General features: G+C 39.6%; 1 protein-coding gene across 1 annotated transcript in view; it reads right to left on the reverse strand.

Moving 5' to 3' along the window:
- The window catches only part of LOC127853829 (CD109 antigen-like), a 30,900-nt gene extending 8,312 nt beyond the window's left edge, over positions 1 to 22,588 (reverse strand). Inside the window, exons 1-22 of the mRNA XM_052388617.1 lie at positions 22,429 to 22,588; positions 21,415 to 21,485; positions 20,820 to 20,966; positions 20,133 to 20,172; positions 19,845 to 19,929; positions 19,018 to 19,141; positions 18,424 to 18,648; positions 17,708 to 18,061; positions 15,482 to 15,580; positions 14,497 to 14,559; positions 13,424 to 13,612; positions 13,103 to 13,252; positions 12,350 to 12,484; positions 12,020 to 12,062; positions 11,061 to 11,361; positions 9,858 to 9,975; positions 7,307 to 7,420; positions 4,425 to 4,523; positions 3,298 to 3,426; positions 1,822 to 2,137; positions 1,002 to 1,240; positions 554 to 631 (exon numbers count right to left, since the gene is read on the reverse strand). Of these exons, the coding sequence (XP_052244577.1) occupies positions 554 to 631; positions 1,002 to 1,240; positions 1,822 to 2,137; positions 3,298 to 3,426; positions 4,425 to 4,523; positions 7,307 to 7,420; positions 9,858 to 9,975; positions 11,061 to 11,361; positions 12,020 to 12,062; positions 12,350 to 12,484; positions 13,103 to 13,252; positions 13,424 to 13,612; positions 14,497 to 14,559; positions 15,482 to 15,580; positions 17,708 to 18,061; positions 18,424 to 18,648; positions 19,018 to 19,141; positions 19,845 to 19,929; positions 20,133 to 20,172; positions 20,820 to 20,966; positions 21,415 to 21,485; positions 22,429 to 22,588 (3,279 nt within the window). The remainder of the gene's footprint in view (positions 1 to 553; positions 632 to 1,001; positions 1,241 to 1,821; positions 2,138 to 3,297; positions 3,427 to 4,424; positions 4,524 to 7,306; positions 7,421 to 9,857; positions 9,976 to 11,060; positions 11,362 to 12,019; positions 12,063 to 12,349; positions 12,485 to 13,102; positions 13,253 to 13,423; positions 13,613 to 14,496; positions 14,560 to 15,481; positions 15,581 to 17,707; positions 18,062 to 18,423; positions 18,649 to 19,017; positions 19,142 to 19,844; positions 19,930 to 20,132; positions 20,173 to 20,819; positions 20,967 to 21,414; positions 21,486 to 22,428) is intronic.
- Positions 22,589 to 24,068: the final 1,480 nt, after the last annotated feature.

Consider the following 24,068-nt stretch of genomic DNA (forward strand, 5'->3'; position numbering starts at 1 on the left):
ATTAAAATAATGAAACAATGTTTGCTTAAAATATCTTTGGGATTTTCCGTCTAGTTCGATTTTCCTATTCTATGTTTAAAGAAATAATTTACGACTAAGAAAATTGATGGGATAAATCGAATACTAGGTCGGTGCCGAATAAAGCAAAGTTTATCTTGCTCGGCACGAAAATCTGAACCACTCGCCAAGGCTCGTGGTTCAGATTTTCTAAGCCTCGCAAAATAAACTTTGCTTTATTCGGCACCGACCTAGTATTCTCTATAATGTACATATGAGCCGCGCTCTATGAAAACCGGGTTTAATGCATGTGCGTGATTATCGTCCCATATTAGCATCTGCAGTCCGTAAAGGCTTAGGAGGGACCACACGTTCCGCCTCGACTGGATTTTACATAATAAGAGACTTCCTTTTAAAGAACAATGCCATAAAACCGGCAAGTGTCGTCACTGATAAGTCTGTGAAAAATGCACAGGCTGATCTCGGACGACACTTAACGAACACATATTAAGACCTTTTTTCACAGAGCGCGGCTAAAATACAGTTTAGTGCCCACCTGTTGCGCGGATCGCGCCTCTAACATAGCGGTCACGACATACGCAGTCAACGTGACGTCACCACCGGCGGAACCGCCCTGAAATAGACAGCGTGGTTTCTTAAATTGAGTCTCGTTCTGGGAAAACTTCGCTCAATACATGCGCGTGCAGTGTCGTCCCAGATTAGCATGTGCAGTCCACACAGGCTAATCTGGGTCGACTTTGCTAATTTTTACTTAATGCGTATTGAACATCAAATATTTATTATGATGACATCTTTCAATTTTAAATAAAATCGCTTTTCATAATTAGAGGAAGTTCGCTCAACAAACATAAAGCAATTTTTGCGGATCGACCGACCGACATCGCAACCAACCCACGGACCGACCGACCGAAAACGTGGCTCCTGCATTCCACAGTTCAAACTTCATTTGAACGACGTGTCGGTCAATCACACGCAATACTAACCTGCATGTCCTTATGGATTACGAGACCGGGCTCAGCGAAGGATCCATCCGGGCGCTGTTGGGCTACCAACCACGTTACGGACTTGGAGATGACGGCGTCGTCAATAAAAATGTAGGGTTTCGCTTGGACGAACGACTTGACGACAAACGCCGTGAGCCAAGTGCTTCCGGATTTGTCACTCTCCCCGAACGCGCTGAAGGAGCCGTCAGAATGGCGGTAGGTGAGCTCACGTTGATAGCCTGAAGTCGTAAATCAAATGAGTGGCGTTTTATGAAAACTGGCCTTAATGCATGTGCGTAAAGTACCGTCCTAAATAAGCATATGCAGTCCGAACAGTATAATAAGGGACGACACTTTCCGCTTTATTGGAATTTTTCTGTCAAAAGAAGTCTCTTCCAACGAAAATCCAGTCTATGAGGAAAGAGTCGTCCCTAATTAGCCTGTGCGGACTGCAGGGGCTCATCTGGGACGACACTTTACGCACATGCATTAAGTTCAATTTTCCCAGAACGCGGCTCAGGTAATGATGTCCATTAGAGAGACCTATTCAAAGACTGAAATATTGATCATCACTAAAAATAAATCATTTTCATGCTTGATATTATTATGAATTCATACATTATTTGATAGGAGAGTATTCGTAGCCTTTCAAAATGGCGATTGTATCACAATTGTTTCTTTTAATTAGTTTTTTAGAAATACAAACATGATTGAACACCGCAACCACCTCTTAAGCATATCACGCATCAATTTTAAAGACTATTCTATGTTCTAGGGATACACTGAACATGCTGAGGTAATTAATACAAAGTGTTCATACCCTGCTCCATAAATTCCTTAGCCTTGTTCATAACAGCTGTGTCAAGATTATTCGTTGCTTGGAGATACTTGACAATAAAAATGTTGGGCGCGAAATTCAGCATGTTTTGTTCCCCACATCCAGTGGGTAGTCTGATGAGTTTGTCCAGTCCGTTGATGCTGGGGCCCATAAGGTCACCAACCGCCGTGACCTTAACCCTTCCAGAGCCGGGCACAGTTCGGAGTGGATACTCCACGTTGGTTTTCTTGGTCTGGGTCCCTTCAGTTTTCAGGTCTATCACGAACGGGACATTGTATTCTCGCGGTGAACCTTCGGCCTGTGTGTGCGAAAAATGCTAGTGAACAAAATAGAGTAAACATACGAAAATATAAATGAGCCGCGCTTTGGGAAAACTGGGCTTAATGCATGTGTGGAAAGTGACATCCCAGATTAGCCTGTGCAGTTCGCACGGGCTAATCAGTGAAGACACTTTGCGCTTTTAATGTTTTTTTCGTTTAAAGGAAGTCTCTTTTTTAGCAAAAATCCAGTCAAGGCGGAAAGTGTCGCTCCTGATTAACATGTGCGGACGGCACAGACTAATCTGGGACGACACTTTACGCACACGCATTAAGCTTCGGTTTCCCAAAATGAGACTCAATTATAATCTGACGACGACTTATTATATGTCAAACCGGCAAAAAATAACTGAGGTTAAAACATAACTATAATTGTTATCTTCGTTTGATATCCATATTTTCTTTTGATAACGGTACAATTTAGTATTATCGTTAATTTTCAACAGCGGATAACGCTTTCCTTCATATATAAAATGCTAGCAACGTGTGGATTGTTTTCACCCTACCTCCACAAGAAGGAATTGTTTTCACCCTACCTTCACAAGAAGGAATTGTTTTTACCCTACTTACACAAGAAAGATTTGTTTCTACCCAACCTCCACAAGAAGGGATTGTTTCTCCCTACCTACACAAGAAGTGATTGTTTTTACTCTACCTACAGGTTACAGTATACTAAATAACCATTTCAGGCTGTACTCTCTAAAAAAATATCATAGTTGATTCGAAGGCATGTTGTACACTTCAAACTATTGTTCTGGCTTAATCTTTTGGAGAAAATAGTAGGACGTGAATAGGTGCTCACTACTAAATCCCTGAAATATGATAAACGTAGATACTATAGAAAAACAATGCACTGAAAAAGGTTACATTCCACTAAAAAACGGCCGGAAAAAAAGTTGCAAAAACAGTCGATTTTGACTTTTGACAAGTTCTTTCTTGGTTTCGTACATGACATATCTTTTTTATTGCACAAATCGACTCCGCTTAGAATGGCCTTTAAGAAAATGTATGGTTATGGGGGTCTCTATGTGCAAAATGTTGCATTTATTTTCGCTTAAAGATGTCGCTTTAACATTGAATTATATAGGGAAAGAATTAAGTATATTGTGACCTACACAAGAAGGGATTGTTTTTACCATACCTCCACAAGAAGTTTCTTGACCACGTGATCGGCCATCATGGTGGTCTGGGCTCGCACAGAGATGTCGATGAGACCGAGTTTCGTTGGAATTATGGGGAAATACAAGGCAGCCACCTCGTCTGGTTTTGCCTGAAATTAATTATTCGTTTGTTTGTCTTAATCATCCGTTTAACAGTATTTCTGTCATATAATGGTTGTCGGTCAACATCTAAGAAGTTTTGGGGCCGAGGCCCAAGTGAAATCACGCACGCCGCGCATTGACAGTTAGGCGCTCTGACCAATAAGCTATAGCGAAATACATATGTGCCGTGCTCTTTGAAAACGTGGCTTAATGCATATGCTTTAAGTGTCGTTTCTGATTAGCCTGTGCAATCCGCACGGGCTAATAAGGGACGACATTTTCGACCTAAACTGGATTTTCGATTAAACAAAAAAATCCATAAAAGCGGAAAAAGACGATACTTTACAAAAACTAGCATTTAGATCTGTTTTCACTAAGCGAGGCTCATATGTAATTAATGCATATGTGATAGACATTACTCTCTACACATAACCAGTACGATACTCTTTAAATGAAAAGGCGGCCGATGATAATCATAATGATGATGCCGACGAGGGGGGTGACATATTTCATTAATAGTGCTAAATCGTGAACAAAAATTAATACATGAAAATGTCCATAAATCACAGTAATGCCTCTGGTTTTATGACGATGATGATGATGATGATGATGGTGGTGGTGGTTGTGGTGATGGTGGAGGTTGTGGTGGAGGTGGTGGTGGTGATGATGATGGTGATGGTGGTGGTGATTGTGATGATGATGATGAGGAGGAGGAGGAGGATGCGGATGAGGATGAGGATGATGATGATGATGATGATGATGATGATGATGATGATGATGATGATGATGATGATGATGATGATGATGATGATGATGATGGTGATGATGATGATGATGATCATGATGATCATGATCATGATGATCATGATGATGATGATCATGATCATGATGATCATGATGATGATGATGATCATGATGATGATGATGATGATGAAAATGCTGCTGCTGCTGATGATGATTATGATGACGATGATGATGCTCATGATATTGTTTTCAGATTTTTTACCGTGATGACCCGGGTTTGATCCTGAGAGACTGTAGTCTGGCTTGTACCGGAAACCACGAGGTTGTCGAACTCTTTACTCCTCTCTAGGGTGACGTAACTCTGAATTAAATCCAAAGAACGTTAAACTCTAGCATAATTATATAGACAATCCCAGAATCAATTAATTGACCGCCGCCATATTGGCTATCACGTGACCTGCTACTGAAAACGGTACTGAAGAATTTGGCAGATTACAGCGTAATCATAGTGTACACCCGCTTTATTCCAATAAATAGTACTTAATGACTTCGCACAGTAGGATTGAAAACAATTGAAACATGAAATCAAGTGTCGATTTGTTAAACATCGTTAAGCAATATAAGTTAAATAAGAAATATACACGATAGATTTTTAAATATGTGTCTCTGCAACAATATTCAGTGACAACACGTAATGTTTAATGACAAGTTTGCTTTTTAAGCATACCTTTCAGTAATACCTTTGTATAAAATTTAATGATTCCTTTATGGAATAAAATTATTCAATGAAAATTATAAAGTTTATAGAAATATTATAAGTCTGAAGAAAACGTTGTGATCTTAGCGTAAATAGTGCCGAAAATATTATTTGACGAAACTTTGAAAGATTTCAGACCGAGGTTGAAAAATTTATTGAAAGGTAAATATCTGCCTTTGTTTAAGCCTGTTTTATTTCTTATAAATTTAATAACATCTAAATTCACGATAAACATGTTCAACATGAGAAATATGGAGCCTTAAATAAACTTGAATAGTTCCAATTGTGTTCTGTTGATTTCCTCAAATTGGGTCTTAAATAAATTTTCGTAATACAGTAAATTTACGTTAAAAAATAAAAACACGAAAAAAATAAGTGATTTTACTTCGTTTATAACGGATGATTGATGTCAGTAAGATAAAGGTCTTGAAAAAACAACACATCAGCGATAAAAGAGCGAACGAATCCGTTAAATGGGAGGCGATGTCCCAAGTGTGGATTAAAAGCGTTTATATGGGTATGCCCGTGACACCACATGTCTGCACATGTGTATATACCGTAATTAAGATAACATATCACGTGTCGCCTTTAAATAACATGTTAAATGACAATCAAGACCTTATTCTTGCCAGGGACCTTTACAAAAAGGTCCCTGTGTTCATGAGTTTTATTACTCTTAAATGAATGCAGACAAACCTTATTTCTACTAATTACGTAATACCTTATCTTAAAAAAACACGAACGATTATTTGACTATCTGATCGATAACAGAGACTATTTAAATCTGCAAATGTATTCGATAAAATCGTTTCGCCTTCTTGTTTTGTTCAGGGACCTATACAAACATATATGTCCCTGTGTTTTTCTTCAGTACCGTTTTGGAGGCGCGCGCGAGTATTCAGAGGCGGGTAATCCGGGAGGTATCGATTTCTGGGATTGTCGTGATAATACACGTTTTCGAGGGCATGATCATCTGCGGGAGCTCGAAGGAACGGATTTTTCGAGCGCCCGCAGATGATCATGTCCGAGAAAATGTGTATTTTCGCTATTATTTCATAAACAAATCACACATACCAAAATAAATTAAAATAACATTGAAAATAGTATGTCTTGTTCATTCGACATCGACAAAATAATTCGATTTTTTTAATATGACGTCATACGGTTCAGGGTTGTGTTTTACATATTCCTCACTCGGTCATCATCAGAAATGACGAGGCTTTACCTTCGGATAGGCAGTTTTGGATTTAAAATGTGTTTAAACAGTGGATTAATGCACATTTGAAATGCATCCGCGCAAAGTAAGAAATGAGGAATTATTTTGGAATTTAACTGGTCGTGACGTATATATAAATCGTTAAAATATGTCATTGTTTTCTTAGATGTTTCTTTCGTACAGTCTATCTTATTTCGTTCCAACTAAATTTTCTAAAAATTAATATTGCCAACATATTGTCACTGAAGTATTTTAAGCATACAGCAGGAACGTTGAAAGTACATAAACACTTACATTTACAGCATAGTCTTTTGAAAGTGTTGAGTAAATAACCTTAACTTCAATGACGTTTCCAATAAAAGAAAGCTGTTGTCAAAAGAGTGCAGATGGTATAATTTGAAAAGTGGATTGAAATATTCATTGCCTATATCCCTGCATGCATAAGGAAACTGGTGCTTATTCAGTTCCCCATTTATGCTTAGAAAGTCGTCGAAGGCTGGAGTTATTATTAAAACAAAGTTCATAATGACTTCATTGAATCCACTAAGGGAAGTAACCGCGCGTTGACCAGTTTATGGATATGAATCGCCTTGTTAATACACGATTTCTCCCGTTCAAGCCCACCTTTTGCCAAGTTTCTGCACCCCGCCAGAGGGCATTATAGATGAGGTTTATGCAATAATGACAATTGTTCCCCTCTTCGTTAATAATATAACGCTTTATAACAACAACAACGCTTGTTTCTCTTTGATGTTTTCAATACTATTTAAATGATAGAAGGGTTTAGCTTACTAATTATTTTCTATATATCACTAAATATAAAGTAAATAACATAAACTGCAATCGCAGTTTCCGAATTGAAAAGATATTACGTCTTTCGTGTTTTATCACATAAATTGCATGATCCAAGTTATAAACCAAAATTGAAGGTACACATAACAAAAACAAACGCAACTCTTACAGTGACAGTATTATCATATTTAAGTGTTTGAGTTATTGTGTCATTGTATTTTCATGAATAGTCATGTGGCATTTGACGTCTCCACAAATTAAGGGGCATGTCGATAGGGGGCTAAGACAGGCGTCAGAGAAATAGGCCTAGTTCTATATGTATTGTTAACCAATTGTTTCCATTTTTGAATGCACATTATATCGCAGATGGCACACTTACGGCCTGCTGTAGTGGACTGTAGTTATGAATGTTGACCTGTAGGATGATTTTCTCTCCTCGGATCACGGAGTACGGCAGATTGACGGACACGAAAAACGGCAGAGAAACTTGAAGCTACAAATGACCAAGCGCACAAGGTAAGTATTGTTAGAGCAAACAGAAACGACGTCAAACGAATTGTTTTTGCACTATAATATGAGCCGGATTCTGAAAAAAACTGGGCTTAACGCATGTTCGTAAAGTGTCGTCCCATATTACCCGTGCAGTCTACACAGGCTAATCAGGGACGACTCGTTCCGTTTTTATGAAATTGTTCGTTTAAAGGATGTCTCTTCTAAACGAAAGTCCAGTCTAGGCGAAAAGTGTCGTCCGTGATTAGCCTGTGCAAACTGCACAGGCTAAACTGTGATGACACTTTACGCACAAGCGTTAAGCCCAGTTTTCCAAACACGATGCTCATATAAATTTACAATCGGCTCACCTGTGCAAACTGCTCCGAGATACCAAGCCCTGACTGTGGATGCACAGCGAACGCTGTATTTATAATGGACTCACCTGCGCAGACTGCTTCAAGATACCTAGCCCTGTCTGTGGATGCACGGCAAACGCTGTATTTACAATGGACTCACCTGCGCAGACTACACCAAGATATCCATCCCGGTCTGTGGGTGCACGGCGAACGCTGTATTTACATGGACTCACCTGTGCAGACTGCTCCGAGATATCCATCCCGGTCTGTGGGTGCACGGCGAACGCTGTATTTACAATGGACTCACCTGCGCAGACTACACCAAGATATCCAACCCGGTCTGTGGTTGCACGGCGAACGCTGTATTTACAATGGACTCACCTGTGCAGACTGCTCCGAGATACCCATCCCGGTCTGTTGTTGCACGGTGAACGCTGTATTTACAATGGACTCACCTGTACAGACTGCTCCGAGATACCCAGTCCTGTCGACGGGTGCACGGTGAACGTTGTATTTATAATGGACTCACCTGTACAGACTGCTCCGAGATACCCAGACCTAACTATGGGTGCACGGCGAACGCTGTATTTATAATGGAGTCACCTGTACAGATACTCCGAGATACCCAGCCCTGTCTGTGGGTGCACGGTGAACGCTGTATTTACAATGGACTCACCTGTACAGACTGCTCCGAGATACCCAGCCCTGTCTGTGGGTGCACGGTGAACGCTGTATTTACAATGGACTCACCTGTGCAGACTGCTCCGAGATACCCAGCCCTGTCTGTGGGTGCACGGTGAACGCTGTATTTATAATGGACTCACCTGTGGAAACTGTTCCGAGATACCCAGCCCTGTCTGTGGGTGCACGGTGAACGCTGTATTTACAATGGACTCACCTGTACAGACTGCTCCATGATACCCAGCCCTGACTGTAGGTGCACGGTGAACGCTGTATTTATAATGGACTCACCTGTACAGACTGCTCCGAGATACCCATCCCGGTCTGTGGGTGCACGGCAAACGCTGTATTTATAATGGACTAACCTGTACAGACTGCTCTGAGATACCCAGCCCTGACTGTGGTTGCACGTCGAACGCTGTATTTACAATGGACTCACCTGTACAGACTGCTCTGAGATACCCAGCCCTGACTGTGGTTGCACGGCGAACGCTGTATTTATAATGGACTCACCTGTACAGACTGCTCTGAGATACCCAGCCCTGTCTGTGGGTGCACGGTGAACGCTGTATTTACAATGGACTCACCTGTACAGACTGCTCCGAGATACCCAGCCCTGTCTGTGGGTGCACGGTGAACGCTGTATTTACAATAAACTCACCTGTACAGACTGCTCCGAGATACCCATCCCGGTCTGTGGTTGCACGGTGAACGCTGTATTTACAATCGACTCACCTGTGCAGACTGCTCCGAGATACCCAGTCCTGACTGTGGGTGCACGGCGAACGCAGTATTTACAGTCGACTCACCTGTGCAGACTGCTCCGAGATACCCAGCCCTGACTGTGGGTGCACGGTGAACGCTGTATTTATAATGGACTCACCTGTGGAAACTGTTCCGAGATACCAAGCCCTGTCTGTGGGTGCACGGCGAACGCTGTATTTACAATCGACTCACCTGTGCAGACTGCTCCGAGATACCCAGCCCTGACTGTGGGTGCACGGCGAACGCAGTATTTACAATCGACTCACCTGTGCAGACTGCTCCGAGATATCCAGCCCTGACTGTGGGTGCACGGTGAACGCTGTATTTACAATCGACTCACCTGTGCAGACTGCTCCGAGATACCCAGCCCTGACTGTGGGTGCACAGTGAACGCTGTATTTATAATGGACTCACCTGTGCAGACTGCTCCGAGATACCCAGCCCTGACTGTGGGTGCACGGCGAACGATGTATTTATAATGGACTCACCTGTGCAGACTGCTCCATGATACCCAGCCCTGACTGTGGGTGCACGGTGAACGCTGTATTTATAATGGACTCACCTGTACAGACTGCTCCAAGATATTCAGCCCTGACTGTGGATGCACGGCGAACGCTGTATTTACATTGGACTCACCTGTGCAGACTGCTCCGAGATACCCAGCCCGGTCTGTGGGTGCACGGCAAACGCTGTCGCTACCCATGAAGTGATGGTATCGGGAACGGTCTCGTCAAAGTTCACCACGCCCCCGGATCTGAAGGGACCAGGGGCAGTTAGTTTAAACATATTTATTTCTTTTGGCAAGTACAATATATCGATATACACAATACAATAGATATCAGAAAAGGATTGAAACGGAAGAAAAAATTCTTATCCATGTAGTGTTTCTCTCCTTGGGATTGTATTTACACATAACTGGCAGTGTATTAGGAACAATACTACTTAGTTCATGCTTAACATGGGAAATATGAGTGACAAACAAACAAATGTTTTGAAAGAAAATGGAAAAACAATAATTATAAAAAAAACGTAAGGAAAACAATAAGGAAATAAGGACGAAGGTTGTTGATGCGAGGACTTTAAAACAACAAAAGCTAATCATAACCGGATTGTTAAGAGAATCGCCGGGATGCTTTTATAAATTGTTGAACATGTAGACTAATTTCAGAGTTTATAATTTCGTTAAGATGTGTATTACTGAAAAGAAGAATATGAAGCTCAACTTTGCTGATTATTCTGGAGAAACTGTTCATTAATGTAAAACGTATTGCGTTAAAATGAGGACATACGAGCAAGAAGTGGTAATTGGATTCAATATCTCCACAGGAGCATAGTGGGGATTCGATGGTGTTTTTCGCGTAAAGGTGGCAGTTGCGTTCAGTAAATCAAAAACAAAAGCAGTACGACTGTTTAGTTTAAACGTTTTTATTTTAGCTCGATTGCATCAAAAGCCTAATGCTTTCGAATACGTGTCCTGGGACCAGCACTTGATGTTTAAAGAACGCTCCCACTGTGGGGATCGAACCCGTTACCTCCCGATCGCTAGGGGGACACCATATCCACTACGTCACGGCAACCTTATTGAAGTCGCCCAAAATAAAAATAAACACATTAATATCTGATGAAAATAAAAAGTAGGAATGTAGATACCATTGTCTTTTCGGTAAACCTGTTGTCACGCGTAACGAAATGCCATTAAACAATGTGGAATGTTGTATTCAAACATAACTGATATTGTTAACTTTTCGAGGAACACTATTGCATCGGAGGAAAATCCGTTAACGTCGTACATGAAACGTGATAGGATGTAATTGCAATACGTTAACAAAAGCGACGTACGGCACAATTTGGCTTTTCCACAGCCACGTCTCTGGAAATAGCTTTCTCGTCTGTTGCACAGGCGCCAAATCCTTTGGTGCGACAACAATATCCGCTTTCGGCAATGGCGGCATGGGTCTCATTTGTTCGATCATTGGACCACCGAAGCCTCCAAAACTTGAAAACATCCCTCCGCCTCCGATTGCGCCTCCGCCTAAAATTGCGCCTTCGCCTCCTAGCCAGCGCCCGCCCCAGCCTCCGCCTCCAATTAAGCCTCTGCCTCCTACCCAATTCTCTGGCATTGGTACTGGTTCAGGAATATCTGTTCAAAAAACACATTATGCACATTTTAAGAAGGTTAATTGATTGTAAGAGGTCACTAACATGTCTGCCACCCTATTTCGAATTACATTGTTAGAGACGCGCTCCGAGAAAAGGGGGTTAAATGCATGTGCGTAAAGTGTCGTCCCAGATTAGCCTGTGCAGTCCGCACAGGCTTATCTGGGACGACATTTGTACGCCTTAACTGAATTTTCGCCAAGAACAGTATTCCTTTAAACGAAATATACAATAAAAGCGGAAAGTGTCGTTCCTGATTAGCTTGTGCGGACTGCACAGGCTAATCTAAGAAAAAACTTTACGCACAATCTGTACACCCCCTTTTCACAGAGTGCGGCTCATTTTAATTTATGAGATCGATAAAAGCTATCAGATTATTGGTACAATACGTTGCTTTTGAATAACTGATATGAGCTCTGCATTATAGTTACATTTAAACGAATGTATTGCATTAAAATATCTCTATTTTCTCAACGTTACATTTTTTATAGAGTATGAAAGTGGTAGTGAAATGTTGACAATACTCGAACAATGAGTGACGGACAGAATACATTAGAATACAGACAAACAAGGTGATGACTGTCGGGCTCCAGGAAACATTGCGGGCAATAACTGTTGTATTTACATTTTCAAAAACTTACATTCGTACACTGTAGCGTCTGTAAGAACGACAACCCCGGATTCCTGAAATTATACGCATCTTGGGTTTTCATACTTAAACATTGCGCCCGAACGAGAAGGGTCTGTTGAACTGTATGCATGTCTTTGCTTCATAAAAATGTAACCTTTGTAACAAGAACAAATAGTTAAAATTATTGTAAAAAAACTTAGGGACGGAACACACAATCCAAACACGTTGTGTATGTATTTGCTTCATTAAAATTTAACTTTTGTAAAAAGAAAACACAGTTACAATTATCGTGACAAAACCTTAGGGAACACACAATCCAAACTTATGTTGTGTTGCTTACGTCAATAACGTCTTTGACATCTTCACCGCCGACCGGAAGTGGCCACCGCCAGCAGAACCAGTCACACATCGGGAAATGATCACCTGACGAGGACTTCAGAGGCTTCAGTGAGTAGCCGTGTAAATCTTGCACAACCTTGAAATGTTTAATATATTTGATATAGACTATAAGAGTCGCGTCATGCGAAAATGGGTGTTATGCAAGTTACAGACCAGTCTGCGAATTCGCTGTTTTTTAACGCAAAGTTTCGTGAACTCAATCGCGGACGGGAAGCTCCTAACCAGACTGCGCGGATGCGCTGGCTGGCCGCATGACATTAGACCCATTTTTGCATGACGCGGCTCATAATTAAATAAATATAAGTTATTTTGGTTAGTAAATTACAGAATATGGTTCATTATATTAGTTACAGAAACATTAACACAGTAAGGTTGTTGGTTTTCCAATCGGGTTTTTATCATTTGGCGACAAACTTCATATTATATTCACTTAGAAATATGTATAGACACTTTTATGATTAAACTAATTGCCATACAGATCGAAGAGGCGATCTTTTTGAAAATACTTTCATCCTCAACATATTCATAGTCATTGAAAGCGTAAAATGTAATTTGTAATATACACTGCTATTTTCTACCTGCAAACAAACTACAATTTAATAGGAGTGAAGTACAGATTAAATACGAATTCAGAATATGAATGTAGTCCCTTTATGGAAAAAACACTCTTAAATACAAGATCTTCTATTTACACCTGTGACTGGGTTATATCGTTCCCCGTTCCCAGTAACAGAACGCTCTTGTCGACGGCTAGCACGTTGACGTTAGAACCGACGTCAGCGGAGACACCGAAACGTATCTTGTCCGACGGTGATGCATCGGTTTTGTTGAAATTTACAACAACCTTTTTTAAAACAAACAATAACATACAGATCACACAGATGTTAAGTGCGCGCTCTACAAATTATGTACGAAAATAAGCATGTTTGAAAAGAGACTATGTTTATACAAGTTCACCGGTACATTTTATCAATTCATATAATCCCACGTGACGAGATGCATCGCCAGGTCTTACCTTATTCATGAACGCTCCATCCACATTGATGGATAGAGCGTCTGCCACCAACTCCCCGTCCGCTCTGACGTACATCACCAAGACTTGAGATTTTGGCGCCATGTCATGTGTTGCTTGTAACATCAACGTTTTAACGTCTCCATTTACAGGGATGGCGCCACTAGTAATGAGTTGTCCACGTGCGTATATCTAAAGCGGAAACATTGCGGAGTCATTAATTGATAAAATATAATAATTATGATCCTCGCTCTGTGAAAGGGGGGTTTAATGCATGTGCGTAAAGTGCCGTCCAAGATTTGCCTGTGCAGTTAACACAGGCTGATCAAGGACGACCCTTTCCGCTTTCATGGTATTTTTTGTTTCAATTAAGTCTCATCTTAGCGAAAATCCAGTTTAGGCGGAAAGTGTCGTCCCTGATAAGCCTGTGCGGACTTTCCGCACATGCATTTAACCCCCTTTTCACAAAGATAGTCTCATATGAATTATACTTCTAAATGTATTATGTTTTATCAATGTATTGAATTCGGACATGCTTTTCTTGAATGTTGTGGGCATTGTTTGAGTACCTTTCCTGACAGAAATTTACCAACAAACTTGATGGTGTGAGTCAATTTCCAACCGTCCTATTTAGAGCTTCACTTTAATACTTTGAAACTGTTAGTTAGCGTACCAGTCTGAAAGGTAGATAAGTACCTTTTTCGGAAGTATGTGCTAAAGTTGGTTTTCAGGTGAGGTCACATTTGTCCCTGGATAACTGAACTCAGATAAATTGCAAGTAAATTTAGCAGTCCTTAATTATTTCACTTTTTAATTATCTATAACTCCATGAAATCGTATTTTACTGCGCAATGAGCAATTAATGAATATACTATTGTCCCGTTAAGGTATATGGCGGAAGCTTTTTCTCCCACTGAGTTTAAAATAGACGATTTAAGTGAAAAGTGCTCGCGTTTGTTTAAAACTTCTAAAAAAAGTGGGATGCTGTACATTAACAAAAACAACAAACTTTTCGTGAATTGTTCACGGAACCTACCACAAAACTATATTAAGCTACGTGTTTACTCAAGTCTTACCTGATACATAACATCCTTGACTGATTCGGTCGCTTTAATTGCTATCTCAATAGGTTCGCCAGCCTGTAAAATAACGTGCATAAATTAAATGTTTATCATAATTACATACGTAACAGTGGCGCAATAACGAACAAGACAACAACATCAACTGATGATTGATATAGCTCATCCTGTTTCAACGTTTTGTAAAAATAAAGACATATGTACGATTGGTATTTGTTACATTTGCGGCATGTGAGAACCGGATCTAATGTGTTGTTGTTTTCTTGCGTGAAAGCTTTTCTCATTTAGGTGATGCATTATTTCCGTTTAAAATATGAAACAAACATAAACATGTTGACAACGTCTCTGTGGTTATCTGAATTCTTAGAAACGAACACAAATATTATCAGAACAGTTACATCAAGCCCAACGAATTTTTCAATCGCTAATTAATAACAATGTGTCGTAAAGCTTCACAATTTTAAGTAAAAAAGGTTAAATACTTTTAATCACAGCTAGTCGTATATTGTTTTATTAAAGAGAAAACGGGGTTAAATGCAAGTCCCTAAAGTGTCGTCCCAGATTAGCCTGTGCAGTCCACACAGGCTAATCAGGGACGACACCTGCCGCTTTTTTTAGTCTTTTCTAAACAAAATCCAGTCTAGGCGGAAAGTGTTGTCCCTGATTAGCCTGTGCGGACACGAACATGCATTAAACCCCGTTTTCCCGGAGCGAGACTCATATTAAAATTAAACAAGATGTGTTTCTGAAACACTATGCCCCCCATATATTTAACCTTGAAGGATGACCTTGACCTTTCACTACTCAAAATGTGCAGCTCCATGAGATACACGTGCATGCCAAATATCAAGTTGCCATCATCAATATTGCAAAAGTTATGGCCAATGATAAAGTTTGACGCAAACAATCCAGGCAACCAACAAACAGACAGGACAAAAATAATTCGTCCCGCAGTATAGACTGGGAGACATAAACAAATTACCTTGGCTTTATTCTTCACTGATCGCAACTGTAGAAAGTTGTCGCTGGGAGAGTGTCTCTTTTTTAAAGTTTTTGAGGCTGTTACTGTTTGCAACTTTGCCTGAAAATGTAATTTTAAATCAAATTCATATATAAACCGTCATCATTAATTTATATTATGAACCACATCAAAGTTATAGTGTTTTTCCCAGGCCATTTTAGCGTGGCGAAAAGCCACGCCGCCCTCCCGGATCGCCACTCTGCCCTTGTCAAAGGCAAATTTCGCCACGCGCCCTTTTTTTCAAAGGCAAATTTCGCCACGTGCCCTTATCGATAACATCTTTATTGCCTTATGATCTAACTTGGTCCGCAAAATCAGCTTCCTTGATTGTCTGTGACGCTCTGACTGTGCTTGATTTACTCGCGAGACGTCAACGTCTAATCGACTATATAAATTGAGCAGATTTAATCTATTACAGTGCTCGATTTATAGGTAGGTCTCTGACTGCTCCAAAGCGGGGAATTAGTCATGCGTGAATAACCCCGTGTCAGTATCAATCGATAATGCGGAAGGCTATGTTATACCAAGCGCACTTTTCGGTCGGCAATGTGTTCTCCTCCACGATAAAATCATTACTTCGGGACTTTTGATGAAAAACTCGATGTTATTCTCGTGGCAATTGTTTATATCATGCATTATTCAGTTATATCAAAACATATATTTTTACGCATAATTGCATTTAAAATCACAAACACATTTATTCTTAACGTTTTCGTCTTTAAGATAATTAGATCTAATTATTCAAATAATTACTGAGACGTATACTAATTTAACAAAATGCGAATCGCGTATACGATTTAACATTGCTATGCGCACCTGTCGCTTACATCATTTGACATTTTATCAACATGGCGGACTATACAGAATTAAATTGTGACTCGGCAAAAATGGCAAATAACGTCGTAAACGATCGAATTAACAATGGAGATTACACATTAAGAAGGAATTAATGAAATGTCTGTGATAATCAACGATGCATTAAAATGTTATAGATACATGTAGCAACAACATTATTTATTTATTTGTAATTACTCGGTGGATGTATGTCACGGAAACGAGTGTTTGCATATTGTTAGCGATCAATTTACTCGCAATGTTATTTTAAATTACTGTCAAGATTATTGTTAGAAAATGGGATAAGACAAACATGGTTTCATTTATATGTTAGTGGATCTGTGTATAATCAGATTCATATGCATATATTGCTTTATTATGTTTGTCGTGCTGTACAGTTTATTGAAACAGCATGGAACTTAAATGTACATTGCAAGGTAAATATTTTAATATAAATCATAGTAAGTTAAATACATCTATTACCGTTAAATGTGCTTGTTTATATTTTTTCCACAACTGCCTCTGATGCGATTACATGTTTCTCCCTAATTCAGGTATTCACGGAACGTTTTTGCCCTTTTTTGCCTAAACTGCGCGCTAAAATGCCCTTTTTGAAAGTAATGCGCCATGCCCCTTTGCCCTCCTGGGAAAAACACTAAGTTACCTAAATAAGAAACTGCTTGGTTCGAAAACTACCAATAACATGGGGGGAAATTCAATTTGATAGGATGTTACGTTTTATTTACAATAACATGTTTTGTTTACAAAATCTGGTTTAGTTGTGAGATGTAAACCCCTAATGATTTGCATAGACCTTCCATATGCAGAGACACCAGTTTTATTCATGTTATATTTGAGCCTTGCTCTGTGAAAAGGTGGCTAAATGCATGTGCGTAAAGCGTCGTCCCTGATTAGCCTGTGCAGTCTGTACAGGCTAATAAGGGACGACACTTTCCGCCTACACCGGTCTTCCTTCAAACGAAAAATATCATTTAAGCGGAAAGTGTCGTCCCTTATAAGCCTGTGCAGACTGCACAGGCTAATCTGGGACGACACTTTACGCACATGCATAAAATAACCATTTCAAAGAGCGAGGCTCATGTCATGTTTGTTACGTATTTTGTGCTCCATACATTGTTGTTTTTTTACAGTGACGAACTGTTTGAACATTTGTCACGTGTCAATAACGAAGGACATCGTGTTATAATTTCTCTCCTGCTTGTTCAACTGAAGTTTTACATTCTTTATATTCCCATAAATATTATTATCGGAATGCTGAACATATCAATTCTGTCTTCATTCAAACCACGTGAAAACTGGACAAGAAACTGATTTGAATATTGCACTTCTTACTTGGATTGTGATCTTTTCTATCCGTTTATCGACGAATACCGGAAACTCTACCATGCCGTCCGCTAGAACGCTGTACAACACCGGGGAGCGCTCTGTTGGCACCAGCTGCCCGACGGGTTGCCGCTTTGGACGCGAGATACTCCGCTGAACGGCTTGCCGCCGCCGGCGTGACATCCCGGAGAAAGGAGAGAACCAGGGATCCCCAGGCCCAGGGAAACGGGGAAAGGGCTTCGGAGGGAAAGAGGGAAAGGGTTCCGGTGCAGTATGTGTCTGTTTCCGGAACTCTGTCACCGTGACCTCGAGTTGACCTTGAACACTGCTCGGAGCCGTGTCGTCTTGTTGTGATACTTTAACCTGAAAGCCATTCCGTAAATTGACATGAGTTGTATTTGTTTTATCAAAAATTGTACGTTAGTCAACTTAAATTAATACCTTGTTTGTTTGTTTTAATTTTGAGCGCTTTCACAAGTTCTTTAATCGTGGCCGTAAAATTTGGCCTATCCAGAGCCCCACTGATTGTATATTGCATTATGGATATAACAGAGCGGATCAGAAAAATGGTTAAGATGCTCAAGATGAATTCAACAAACATGTAAATCGTTTTTGTTTCAGATTTTTGTAAATTTTGTTTTGTTTGAAAAAGTGTTTGTTTTTCAAAGGCATGCATTTTTCTTTGAAAAGTTAATGTATAACTTAACAGAACCCATTGAACATACCACAGCTTCATACGTCATCCCAGGTTTAAATGTATCCGGAAGTGACGCAGGAAACTCCAGCTTTAGAGGCTCCTTGTAGAATCTCACTTCCTGTGTATCGCCTTGCTTCATACGCGTCAAACTTTCGGTGACATTTGCCTCGAACACAAGTATGGCACCATCTAGACGCACTCTCAGCTGCTCCAATCGAGATGTAGCGATTGTAAAACTCGCTTTGCCATCAATCTGAATTTTGTTGTTTAATTTTTATTTTTGAATAATTCATCACCTCAAAATAACGAGAACAAAGAACCCGACACGGTAAAAGTTTATTGTTTATGCAAATGGAAAATGTGTTTGCAAGTTCAAAAAAGAATAGCAAATACGTTTTCTTTTATGCCAACTTTTTTGTTGAGCTTCCTTGCTTTGATTACACCATTATTTAACACGGACAAACGTTGTCGATCCCCCGTTGACGTACTCTTATCGACATATATAAGCAAACACTATTTAAAGACCATTTTGAAACGTTCTTTTGCTTTTAAACATTTCCACGTTCTTCAACAATACATTTCTAAACAAATCATAAAACAAATTGATACGTTTTCAACTTACGGGCAGTTTCATTTCCAAAGTTGTGCTGGTTTTAACACGCTGCCCGTTTTTCCACTCGAACTGTTCAGGTTTGGGGCTCACTCGTAGCTCCACATCCCCTTTGACGGGCTTGCCAAATGTGTACCTGCAAAGAAATGCGGCCATGTCATTTATTTAGCCGCGTTCTGGGAAAACTGGGCTTAATGCAAGTGCGTAAAGTTTCATTCAAGATTGTGCAATCCGCACAGGCTAATCAGGGACGACACTATTTGCCTAGACTGGATTTTCGTTTAAACGTTACTTCCTTCTCACGAAAAATTCCATAAAGGCGAAAAGTGTCGTCATTGAATAGCCTGTGCTTACTTCATGGTATTTTTCGTTTAAAGGAAGTCTCTTCTTAACGAAAATCCCGTTTAGGCGGAAAGTGTCGTCCCTGACTGCACAGGCTAATCTGAGATGACACTTAAGTACATGCATTAAGCCAAGTTTTTCTATAACGAGACTCATATATTTATCACACTACACAAGTTGATATGTAAACATGGACATTATAAATCATATTATACATATTAGTTAATTGCCATCAATTACGCTTGCAGTGTCACCAAAGACGTGTATTCATTTTGACATTTAACATATTTCTACTAAATTATTATTCTCGCTTTAAAATAACATCACTCATCCGAAAAAGACGGTCGGAACCATTAAAATTTGAATTGTTCGTGTAATTCAAATTCTGATGAATTATTATAGTTTGTATGTTTATACATAAATTTTGAAATTACTCAAGCAACGTAGCAGAAGTCAAGCTTGCTATGGCTGTTGAGAAAAAAGTTTAAATTACTTACTTTGCTTTTATGTGTCCACTAAATTCCTTTTCTTCCGTTCGTCCAAAGCTTGGCAAATCAATCTCAACTTCAAATTTTGGTAGAACTGTAAGAAAAGATAAATACGGTAAAAAATGATAAACAAGATAAGTGTTACAAAAACAGGCTAAAAATACGTAAGGACAATTTCAATGGCATTATTTGTTAAATATCTACCTTTTGAGGCAAATACAACCATACTATCTTCGTATACTAGTACACAGAGAGGGTATATACTATCAAATAAACTCAATTAAAGAATCGACATACCATACTCGTCCACTTTGAATGTTTTTTCTTCGTAGAGTCCCTAAATTTAAAGAAACATCATTGGGACATGAACAATTCAACGGTTGTGCTAAGGACGACGACACACACAATTTAGTCGTATTCTGAGAAAACTGGGCATACTGCATGTGCGTAAAGTGTCGTCCCAGATAAGCCTGTGTACTCCGCTAAGGCAAATCAGCGACGACACTTTCCTCTTTTATGACATTTTTCGTTTAAATGAAGTCTTTTCTTAGCAAAAATCCAATTTAGGCGGAAAGTGTCGTCCCTGATTAGCCTGTGCGGACTGCACAGGCTAATCTGAGAGGACACTTTACGCACATGCATTATGCCCAGTTTTCTAAGGACGACGACACACACAATTTAATAATATGCAATCATTTATATTCGTCGGCATACAATTTCGTTTTTTAAAGACTTTTTCGAGGACAGGTAAATTCGTGTTTGTGTTTAATGCGTGGATCGGTCAGCCCACGAAATCAACGAAAATTAAAGGCCCACGAATAATAATGATTTTATAGTATTCGTTTCTTTATTTACTTTCCTTAATTTACATGACGGTTTCCGAACAATATCGGTGATAAGATTTAGTCACAGATCCAAAATTAGTAACAAAAGCAAGTAGTACATTCAAGAAACTATATGATGTTAATGTAAGTGTTTCGATACCTCATATGAGAGCAGTTTCGCCTTCAGTTTCCACGTGCCGAGCACGGGTGCCTCCGACATCACCTGATGTTGGATGTAAACTCCCCCTAGTGACGTCACTTCCGCGGCAGCCACGTGCCATTGGTTGATCTTGTTATCCTTTGGATCCTGATAGTATACATAGATGCAATAACTTAGCCCTATGCCACTCCGATGCGCAATTTGGCCTGTGTGTAGTCCATTAGAAAATCAAATTAACCCTATGAGCGCTGGAACCGGATTTTGAAGGCCTTTGCAAACAGTTTGGATCCAGATGAGACGCCACAGAACGTGGCGTCTCATCAGGATCCAAACTGTTTGCTATTCTGATAGTATTCTTTGAAAACAAGTGAAGAAAATGATCATTTTAGAAATTCAGCAGACGACATTTTAGCAGATGACAAATTCCCCAGCATGCAAAGGGTTAAATTGTTTCCGTATTTTGCAAGAAGAAGAATCATACTATTTATGATAAAAAAAAACTGTGGATATCAAACTACTGTTTTTTGTATAATACTCAATGTTACTCATTTTTATCACGAATACAAAAGTAATGCTGTTATATATTAAAACGTACATATAATTCCACGTGGAGTTTATCAAAGACAACACGAAGATCTGCCGTGACTCCGAACACTCTGAAGTGAACTGAAATATAAGAAAGCATTATGTTACATATTTCAGTGCTCAACTATAATGGCGTGGTGCAAGAATTGTCAAAGACAATAGTTCTTTCAAGCTATAAGAAAAATTGTGAGAAAATCCGAGGCGAGATAGTTTCAAGTTCCTACATCCATCGTGCCATTTGAATATGGCAGGGGCATCACACGATGTTTATATGAGCCTTTTTTTCGGGGGGGGGGGCGGGGTGAATTTGGCTAAATGCATGTGCTTAAAGTGTCGTCCCAGATTAACATGTACAATCCACACAGAGGAATCAGGGACGACACTTTCCGATTGTATGGTATTTTTCGTTTAAATGATGTCTCTTCATAGCGAAAATCCAGTTTAGGCAGAAAGTGTCGTCCCTGATTAGCCTGTGCCCAGGCTTATCTGGGACGACACTTCCCGAACATGCATTAAGCCCAGTTTTCCAAGAACAAGGCTCCTATAAAAAATACATGCTTTTTCGGGGAAACTTTGTTAAATTCTGCACCTATTGACTTAAAGCAAAGAGCTTCGAGCGCTGCAAGCAGTTTTTCAAAGTGACGTCACTGATAATAGTACAGCATGCCAACTGAGATTCAAAGCTTTGACACGTGTTGACTTAGGTTCATCTGTCAACTATGAACATCAATGTACAATGAATTTACTTGCTTATTTTTTATCATGCATCTCTAACGACAAAGAATGCAATAATCACCGTTAAACTCACCAATAAACAACGCACACAGTACTTGGGGAGTCGCGATTCTGACCTTACGCCCTCGAGGTTTGTTTTCAACGGATCAGCCCTTCTTTATTAGTAAAATTTACGTTTTTACGTGACCGGAAGATAAGGAAAAGTATGTTTATTTCTAGTAAAGCAGAACGACCATTTTGCAATAAATTTTAAAAAGTAAACCGTCGATTTTAACTTGGTAAGCCATACCGGTTTGTCCAGGTTTGTATACAGCCTTGTCTGTCTGTATGTAGACAGATGTCACTTTAGGCTCTAGCTTTACGTCCTTGATTTCGTTGAAAGTCAAACCTCCCGTTCCTTTGACCTCCAGGCGAAAATATCCCGGACTCACACTTTTTGGAATCTGCATTTTAGTAATTGGTAGATTTTGTGTTAATAAGACACATACTTTTTTACGGAATTATTCAAGAGGGCCCTGGGTCGCTCACTTGACTTTAAAATACCGTAATAATGTGTATCAATATTTAAGGTAGTTCGCATGATTTTTATGTTTGAAGTTAAGCGCTGACAACGAACAAAGACTGTACACACTTATCGACTTTCCAAAAGACCAGAATTCCGTGAAAACTGATGACTGACTGTTGCAATGTAATTCATGTAATTCTGTTATTGCCCTTGTAAAACATATTTTTGACAACTTCTTGCTCAGTTGATCTTACAACAATGAGTGTGTATTATAACTACATATACAACGTTACGTGTGCACGATACGCAGAGAAGCATCCGTTCAAGATAAATAAAGTTTATAATCATTTATAATTATATAAACAAAATCACAACTCTTTAAGTTATAATCTTCCTGTGCACATACAAAGGACAGTAATACGGATGGACATGATTACAACGAAGTTTTATTTACAATACGTTCAAACAATCTGGATTACTTACCGTTAACTTGACCGTAAAGTCTGAAATAAAAAAGGGTTTTTAAAACAAATCCATCACGTAGCACTAAGAACAAAACACCCCCAGTATTACGTACAAAACTCTTTATGAGAAACTTACGTGCAATAATAGCTTTTGCGTGTTTAATGTATGTGTTTTTACTTTTACATCAAATTATTTCAAAATCATCGTGTTTAGATGTTTTGTTTCTAATAAAAGTTCGAACGTGTTCTAATTAAAAAAAATCTTGCGAATGTAATAATCACATTTAATTGAAGTGAAAAAGAGAAACATATCAGTGAGGTACGCCCTTCTTGTAATAGCAGTCACTTGTCTGGGATACTTTATTAAAATGTATAAATGACATAATATTATAAAATAAAAAAATGAACATGATTTCACTGTGAAAGCGGGAATGTGCTAATGATTCTATTTATTTTGAGCCTTTGCGCTGATGATATTAAATGTTACGACATAGAAACTTACACATTCCCTCTATATGAGACGCGCTCTGGGAAAACGGAGCTTAATGCATGTGCGTAAAGTGTCGTCCCAGATAAGCCTGTATGGTCTTCACTGGCTAATCTGGGAGGACATGTAACGAAAGTATATTAAGCTCCGTTTTCCCAGAGCGTGACTCATATGCTTACCATTTTGGTCGTTAACGGTGACAGAAGAGACTGCTACAGTCTCATATCCGGTAAAAAAAATATAGCCTGCTACAGACTGCATTCCGGACAGTTTGACCTCCACGTTCACCGGGGTCAGCACTGACCGCAGTAGTTGACCATGAACACTGTATGTCTGACCGGGACGGAAAGCGTTCGGCGCTACGATCAGGTACGAACTGGAATAGGAGCAAAGGAAAGCTGTACATGTATAAAATCGATGTTCCGCTGATACAAATTTATTTGAAGTATTAAAGAACGTGGTAGTTTATATGG

The sequence above is a fragment of the Dreissena polymorpha genome, chromosome 12 (assembly GCF_020536995.1).
Source record: "Dreissena polymorpha isolate Duluth1 chromosome 12, UMN_Dpol_1.0, whole genome shotgun sequence".
Lineage (NCBI taxonomy): Eukaryota > Metazoa > Mollusca > Bivalvia > Myida > Dreissenidae > Dreissena > Dreissena polymorpha.